We start from the raw sequence: 8,766 nt of genomic DNA on the forward strand, positions 1-8,766 counted from the left end.
CTCAAACAAATGGACAAGCAGAACGTACCAATCAAATGTTGGAACATTATTTTCGGTGCTTCCTAAGTTATCAACAAGATGATTGGGTAGATATTCTACACTTTGCTAAATTTGCTTATAATAATTTTATCCACTCCTCTACTAGGGTTACACCATTCTCCGTTATACCGGTTATAATCCTCGTTGGTGTGTGTTAGAAACTCTTGAGTTACCCACAAATCCTAGTGCAGAGGATCATTTGGAGCGGCTACGACGAATTTAGGCAGAACTATCTATCCATCTACATCGTACCCAACAAACACAAAAGGATTATGTGGATCGTCATCAGATTCCATTTTCTTTTGATATTGGAGATTGAGTATGGCTATTACGACGACACATCAAGACTACTCGACCGTGTGACAAACTGGATTATCAACGGTTAGGCCCTTTCCGTATTAACGGAAAAATTAATGATGTCATTTTGTGCCTTGATCTACCTCCGCAACTACGGATACATCTGGTATTTCATAGTTCTATTCTAGAACCTTATTAGGACACACTATCCTAGATCGTATTTCATCACCTCCACCCCCATCGAACTTGAAGATGGACCTGAGTATGAGGTTGTTGCCATCCTCGATTCCCAGATGGTTCGCAATAAGCTCTATTATTTAGTCGATGGGCTAAGATATAGTCCAAACGAGCGTACTTGGGAACCAGTGACGAATTTGGCGAATGCTCAAGCTCTTCTTGAAGACTTCCGTTGTCAATATCCAAACAAACCAGGTCCTCAATCAAAGACGACTCGTAACACTCGTCGTTTCAAAAGGGGGATAGTGTCATGATATGGCTCCAAAAGGATTTGAACCCATGATCTTGTGTTACAAGGGTTGAACCCTTATCATTAAACCATACATTGTAATACGAAAGATATTATTTTCATTTATTATTTCACTATAGGAAATTCATGGATATTCCAAATTACTCTAGAACATTCTAGAAACTTCAAGAGTACTCCTGGCAATACTATAAATAGAGGCACATGGCATTATTAAGAACCAATTCGGTTCAACATCAGACTTAAGCGTCGTAGTTGTTCTTGTATCTTTCTTCATATAATATAATATACTTCCTATTGTCATCACTCTCTCTCTCTCTATCTCTCTCTCTTTCTCTCCCCCTCTCTCGTGATTCTCACACACTTTTTCTCCTCTATCTTTAGTACTAATTCCCCTTGCCTCTAGTACTATTAGCTTTTGGCTAGTGTACAAAAGTTGATTCCCAACAATGAGCTTGCATGCCCCTTATATAGGCTCCTCAAACTTCTCATGCAAATAAAAATAGCATTCCCGCATTTAGCATGCATCTCCCTTTTAAACTTTCACAACATCCTCCAATTTCTTTGCAACATCTTCGGCATAACCTTCTAACTCTTGTTCTTCTCATCTACCATAGAAATATTTTCTTATTTCCCTTCCTCACCCTACTATTACTTTTTGTTTTGAACCACAACAATGTGAGCCACTGTGATTGATGATGCATAGTGAGGATTATAAGATGTAGGTTTTGGCAAATACAATCATGAATATATAAGAATTAACATGATGGTATTGTCATATTTTGTTGTGCATTGTCTATGTATTCTAAGATCAAGATTGTCATCTTTGTGGTTCAAGTGAGATATTTGAATATATATTGATTATTGTCGTAGGTGAGGTCAAATTTCATATATCTCATCATGACAAGTAATCTTACCTTGGTTAGAAACCATGATTAGACTCTTGTTGAAGACTTGAATTGGTAATAGAAGAGCAATGATATGAGCTATTAACCTTTTATCAAGTTGCCATCCTTATCTACATCCACATGTTACCTAATATTTCGACATACTTTATACCCCTATTATGTTTAATTTTCACAAGGTTTTTACAACTAAAATTGTATACATATAGCTTAATGCACAACTCGATTCATTTACATATAATGCATCACTTTTAAACTTTCAATTAGAATGCATACAATGATCTTGCTTACCTCAAAACTATCTTACAACTATGAAGGCACACACTAGCAAGAAACATCAAATTAGCGACAAATGGAGAACCCTTTACAAGAATATCAAGAGAGCGAAAATGAGATTTCTGTAATTTTGGTTCATCGTCTTTATGAATGGCGCAATCTGTATAGAACCGAAATGAAAATCATAATCTTTGGATATAATGGATCTGAATTTAGAGTGGAATTCCACTAAAAAGTTTTGCACATCAAAATAAAAATATAATTAGTTATATTTATAACTCGAACTTCCATACTTATTATTGTCTTGAAAAAATGAACATAAGTAGGTTCACCGAATGGTATAATAGCTTTACAAAATAATCATCCTTGGGGCATCGGAGAACCTGCAATCATTACAAGCGGTGGTTATTAAGGTTACAACTTACAACAGAAGAAAAACTACTTCTTTTTTCTCGTAAATCGACATTTGTTATTAAAACAAGATAATAATACAACCCTTGCTATCTTCACTACTTCAAAGAAAAACTAGTTTTCTTTTTTTTATCTCTGTCCAAATGTCTCTCGTACAACTAGGAGGGGTGCTACTGCTATTACTCAAAACGAGGGGCACTTTTTGATACCATTCCGTGATACCTAAGACATGTCTATTGCTCAGTTATATAATTTAAGACAAAGGACATGTCGTGGTATTTCTCAAACCACGAGTCTTGCTTTCAATAACAAATAATCGTAATAGCAGGGAGTGCCATATTTCAAACTACGAGGCTTGCTTTCAAAAAACAATTCATTAAGATGAGTGATATACATATTTGAAATTGGTTCCTTAATAATGAGTTATAATATATAACTAGATTAACTCACTAGACGAAGAAACATGAGGGCTCCTCCTGTGCTTGATTTCACCACGACTTGGGGTGAAGATCTCATTGAAGACCTCATTTTCATCAATGTGACTTGGTGCCTTCACCAAACCATGTTGTTCGGCTTCCTGTGATTCCATCATAACAAGATGGGATGTCCTCCTTAGACTCAATGATTATTTCAGTGAATTAGGTGAAATCAAGAAAAAATAAATATCCACAAGCCAAAATGTATATGGAGATCTAAGGATTTCATGGAATTATCCAAACATTAAGCAAAATACCCAAATGCCAAATCCATAGAGGTTTCTCAGGATTAAGCTTAGACCCACATTTCAAATCCATGGAGAGCATGAGAACTTTATTAAATGAACTGGAAATAAGAACCATATAATACCCACATGTCAAATCCATGGAGATCAGCAGCAGATTTCAATGAATTAAAGGAAAATCCTGAATACCCACAAACCTTAATCTAATCATGGATAGAAAATGATGATTTTAATGAATAAACTGAAAATAATGAATTCGTCTCAAAAATGCCCAATCGATGGAGTGAGGATTTCAATGAGCAAAATAAAATTGAGTAATACCCACACGCCCAATCGATTTCAGTGCATGAACTAAAATTGTGCATTATCCACATGCCAAAATCGTGGTTAAAATAAGTGGCACACACCCTCATGCCCAATCCAGGGAGAAAGTGAAGATTTCAATCGATTAACTGAAAATAAGAATAAAAGAAAATGCCCACATGCCCAATCCAGGAGAAACTGAGGATTTCAATCAAATAACTGAAAATAAGAAGAAAAGACAATGCCCACATACCCAATCCATGATGAAGGTGGGGATTTCAATCAATGAAGTGGAAATAAGAGAAAACATGCTGAATCCATGGAGACATGAATTGCTTGTAAGGAAAGAAATCTTTGTTATATACATACCCTCAATGCCATGTCAAATGATAAAGCAGGAGCTTCATCATATTCAGCTGCATCTAGTTCCTGAAGATGCTGTCCTTTGAAGAACCTTGGGAGAAGATATTGTCGAACGGGGACTAGAAGCATAATCAACAGGGGAAATAGCAGCCCTGCCACAGGTATCCATGTGATGCCAAAACATGATAGCAAATAGACCAGTTGAAGAAGTGTGAAAATCATGATTGTCTTGAATGGAACCGTTTCGATAAACGATGCATGGGTTGTTTCCAGAACTCTGTGACAAGTGTTTCACAGATAGAAAATGCCACAATTAACACAAGAAAATATCAAACAAGTCCAAAGGAACAACCCATTGGCAGATGAAAATAAAAGACTTACTTATATCTACGACTCGGGGATGTAAAGAGTAGCAAAAGTCTTTCCCAAAACTGGTTTCCAGGTAGACTCTCGATGGCCATGAAAGCAAAGTAACCCCAAAGAACAGAAGATGGAATCTTTTTAATGACAGGCATCATTCCCACACAGCCTCCAACCATCAACGACTGTAATAGATTGCTCAAACGTTGTTCCTTGACTTCAATAGGAAGAAGGTCGTCAACATCCTTCTCAGGATCGAATATCGTCTCGTCAACAGAAGGATCCACCGTTCCACTACTGGTAGCTAATTGTAGTGTGCTGCTCTTCAGCTCTCTAAGTGCCTGCATAAATAAAGAGTTTTATTTATAAATTGCCAACTTTCACATCGGACTTGTAATACTCAATGATACAACATTTGAGATAAGATTCTTTGACATGCTGAAACAACCAAGGGAAACATATCATACACGCTATATAGATCAATATATGGTGGTAATACCAGACACACCATATTCCGCTAAATAAAATATATATGCATCTATATGTATATGTGTAAGTGTACAGGTACAGGTATGCGTATGCGTATGCGTATGCGTATGGGTATGGGTATGCATACAAGTATGCATATTGATACAAATATACAAATGGTATCATACCAAGCTTGATGCTGGTTGATAGACTAAAGGGGTGTGCATCTGTTTGAAAGCTTCTTGCATTTCTCCATATAGCTGTCCAAGAGAAGAGTTTCTCTGGATGCTTTCCTTTGCTGTTTTTATCAGCTTGCTTCTCACCAACTGCAATGACGTATTGTTTCCCTTTAGATAAATCCATTATCAATTTGATTTCAGGGAGGAAATCCATTTGTTTCCACTATAAATAAATGTTAACGACCTCATTTTTTAGCGTCGCCAAGCTCTTTGTATGCATTGGAGATTGAGGTATAACACCATTTGAAGGTGGGATTCCAAGCAAGCCACAAACCATAACCTGTTGACATTAATCATTTAAAAATAAGCCTTTCCAGTTGTGAAAGACATACTTAGAGATAGACATAGACAGTTAGTAGTAGCCTTTTCGTTTTTGCACACTTGTTACATGATGTGTATAGGGATTAAATTTTTGAAAATTTAAATGTGAAGGGAGGTTTGGACCAGTGCTGCTAAAAGAAGAAGATCATAATGGTAAGACGAAGGCTTCCGCAAATTAAACTCTTTCTGTTGGGCAAGTTGAGAGGCAACACTGTGGTCAAAGTAATAAAGCACAGCTATCATGGTTGCAGGAATGAGGGCAAGGAATATGAACAATATTGGGACATCAAGCATTTCCTGAAACAAGAATAAACCACCCAAAGGAAAAAATTTGAGAATAACCTATACAAAAACAATATATATATATAATTTATATGGGGCATACATGTGTGTGCCGCCAAGTTGAAGTTGATGGACTTACTATATACTTACCGTTATCACTGTCCAGTTTCTTGTTGCAACAGGAGACCAAGGGTTGGGGCTGAAGAGTCGCCTTGGGATATCAGGTGGGACATGCCCAACAGCTGAATACGAGACCCCAGTCCAGATAATAACCAATATGGGCACTCCATAATCTGCTATCAATGCACGCAACCAACCTGCACACACGAAGTAGATATTCTGAATTAGTAAATGGGCATGCATGTGTGCAGCTTTTTCTCTAATATCGGTTTCAATGAGATAAGTCTTCTATTGTTCAGAGAGGCAAGCACATTTTGGGGATTATTGAATATTAATAATGTCCAAACAAACGAAAATAAATAGATACAGAAACCCATCCTTGATTTTATATGCCAAACAGAAAAGAATATCACATTAGGCTTGACATAATACTTTGGAGCAATATGGATATTTCGAAGAAATAAACCACACTTTGTTTATATGCATATAAATGGAATGGCTTTTCTTTTATGTTTCAAATGTTAAAAGAGAAGGGGCGGTGCTTCAAACTTTTTGGCTGTATAAATGACGAGGATATCTTTCATGGAGATTTGAAATCCACGCCACAAAGAAAATGAATGGGTTTTTGTTTATGTGCATATATATATAATATAAGCATGTCTTTCTTTGGTTGTTGAGATATAATAAGATGAAGGGCAGTGGATAGTCTTGTGCTTTGCACGTAATGACTTGTCTTTCTTTCTTACACTTTGTCACACAATAAAAAAGTGCACTCTCATATCTTGGGTTGCATAGAAAAGACGGATATCTTACAAACAAGCATCATATACACACTCATGGCTGCACAACAACACTTTGGCTATGTTTGCTGATACTATCGATCAAGACCACGATAAAAAATTTTAATAAATGGACAAATAAATTCCCTAAGAACTTTGAATAAATCTTTCAAAAGTATCACTGAACATGCCTGCTCCATATCGCCATGAACGCGCCTTTCTGCTCTTTAATCCCGTCAACAAAAGACCAAATGACAGAAGAAGAGCAAACATGCCATTCCCAAAGCGCCATGATGGCTGGAATTGTACAAGGGTTGGGTCTTGACGAGCGGGAATCCGGAATTCTTCGACAACACCCTTGGAGAACATAATGAGGAATTGAAGTTAGTTTGTAAGTGCAAAACAATTAAAAGGAATACAAAACAAGGTTTTGAACGCGATAAGGAATTGTTAAAGTCGTCATTGAAGTGAACAATTGGTCTATGAAACGAAGTTTCAGAAAGCAATCAAAGTTCAAACAAGTTAAGATGACATATTAAAAAATCGTCACCTTTATGGCTTGCTGCATGAAGAGCATTGCAATCAGCAAACCAAAAAGTTCCCCAGCTACGCGGGTAAACCTATTGATGATTGAGCATGCCCCAAACACCGCCATCACAAGAAGAAGAAAGGATGTCCACACACAAACCCTGCAAATAGTAATGAACATATATATCGATATATCATGGAAAAGAGAAGAGCAAAATGTTTGCAATTGATTGTAGAATTTCATGTAACTGTTTAATATATACATAAACTATATTCAAAATATGAAAGATATAAAAAAAGGGACAACAGAACACACTTGAATTTTATGACTTTTGAGGTTAAATATACCATGCTTAAGGATAACTTCACAACTCGACCTAAATATAAGATATCATGAGGATTGCAGAAATACAGAATTTCAAGCTATTATGACCCTGAAATTCGGACTAGTTGAGACATTTAGGAAATCAAAATGTAGGGTTTCTGTGGGTTCTTGTCTTAACCATGCTATCCAGAGACATTTTATTCAAAACATATGCTACTAGTAGTGACACACAGCATTCAATTGACAACTATTCTCAGTAAATGGAATGAAAATGGGTAAACATTTTTGCCGTTCATTTGAAGAAGAACAAATCAAGTCATATTTTCAATTCAAGTAACTCAAGCAACATATAAATGCTTCCTTACCATCCGGTCCAAGCCAGGAAAAGTTTTGGTCCAATCTCGCTCCGATCTTTCACAAAGTTATACATAAATGTATACATGATAACCGTTGGCTCTGCTACGCCAAGAATAAGCAACGGTTGGCCACCGAAAATTGAGTGTAAAATTCCACACAATGATGTCGATGCCAATGTTTGTACGGCTGTGAGGAGTCCATCTAATCAAGCAAAACACATCATTCCTTAACTATACAAAAAAACCATATATCGGAGCATGATGTTTGCTGTAGAAAATTCGATTACAATCAAAATTACAATTGTGATGTGATAGGCACAAATATGCTTACTTGTGTCTCGATCAAGCTGTTCTCCAAAAGAAATAACTGGTATGGCTGATGCGAAAAATATATATGTTGTGGGTGCAAAGATCCTACTCACACAAAATAGCATATTTTAAAACATTATGTATCTAATGAAACCTAAAAATACTCAGGAACTGTATAAAGACAAAAAGAACCTGTAACCCGAATTGAATCCACCAATCCAATCCTCCTTGTAGCACTTCAGTCGCCCTTTCATGTCATTGATAATGCCGCGGAGTGGCATAAATGACTCTTCCATAGTTCTAAATGCTTTCGATAACCAAAGAATTGTGTGTATATGTATATGTATATGTATGTATATGTGTCTGAGCTCCCCAGGGAAGGGGAATGTTTATTTTTCTATGAAATAAGATGAGATACTATGTGGAAGCCGAGGTTTTATTTTGCTTTCAAGTTATCATAGAATTTCTCTTTAAGTATTCCGGATCCAAACAAATTCACTGATCTAGTATTTTTACATCTTCTATTTCATTACAATGACAATCCAAAAATGCTGTTATGAATGGTTATGTTCTGTATTTATATATTTTGACAAAATTGTGAGCGACCAATGCTTTGTTTGCTTGGGCACATACTACACCGATCTGTCATTGCAGTACTCAAACAACCTGAATATACATGTGAAAATGGCAGATGAGAACATACAACCTGAATGTGTGTGTGTGTGTGTGTATGTATGTATGTATGTATGTATGTATGTAAGTATGTATGTGTGTATGTGTGTATGTATGTATGTATGTAAGTATGTATGTGTATAGGTATGTATGTATGGGTATGTGTGTAGGTAGGTAGGTATGTATGTATGGGTATGTATGTATGGGT

General features: G+C 36.3%; 1 protein-coding gene across 1 annotated transcript; it reads right to left on the minus strand.

Moving 5' to 3' along the window:
* Window positions 1-2,252: 2,252 nt before the first annotated feature.
* On the minus strand, window positions 2,253-8,552 carry LOC147865113 (putative boron transporter 2). The gene is made up of 13 exons (XM_087317855.1): window positions 8,079-8,552; window positions 7,909-7,991; window positions 7,587-7,779; window positions 6,919-7,057; window positions 6,560-6,725; window positions 5,620-5,786; window positions 5,311-5,484; window positions 5,051-5,146; window positions 4,816-4,953; window positions 4,181-4,500; window positions 3,806-4,076; window positions 2,863-2,989; window positions 2,253-2,384 (listed from the first exon to the last, which is right to left on the minus strand). Exons 1-13 carry the CDS (start codon window positions 8,180-8,182, stop codon window positions 2,362-2,364), a joined length of 2,001 nt encoding a protein of 666 aa, XP_087173981.1. The 5' UTR covers window positions 8,183-8,552; the 3' UTR covers window positions 2,253-2,361.
* Between the last annotated feature and the right edge of the window lie 214 nt (window positions 8,553-8,766).

The sequence above is a fragment of the Azolla caroliniana genome, unplaced genomic scaffold, assembly GCF_043228905.1.
Source record: "Azolla caroliniana isolate FFs.n. ecotype wild unplaced genomic scaffold, voAzoCaro1.0.p SCAF_4, whole genome shotgun sequence".
Lineage (NCBI taxonomy): Eukaryota > Viridiplantae > Streptophyta > Polypodiopsida > Salviniales > Salviniaceae > Azolla > Azolla caroliniana.

Bases quoted from the DNA above. Each gene is read 5' to 3' on its own strand.
- LOC147865113 (XM_087317855.1), bottom strand. From the start codon at position 8,182: ATGGAAGAGTCATTTATGCCACTCCGCGGCATTATCAATGACATGAAA. The intron at 7,058-7,586 runs GTAAGGAAGCAT...TACTATTTGCAG, and splicing joins TTCCTGGCTTGGACCGGATG to GGTTTGTGTGTGGACATCCT. The intron at 2,385-2,862 runs GTGAGTTAATCT...TAATGATTGCAG, and splicing joins CCCTCATGTTTCTTCGTCTA to GTTCTCCGATGCCCCAAGGA.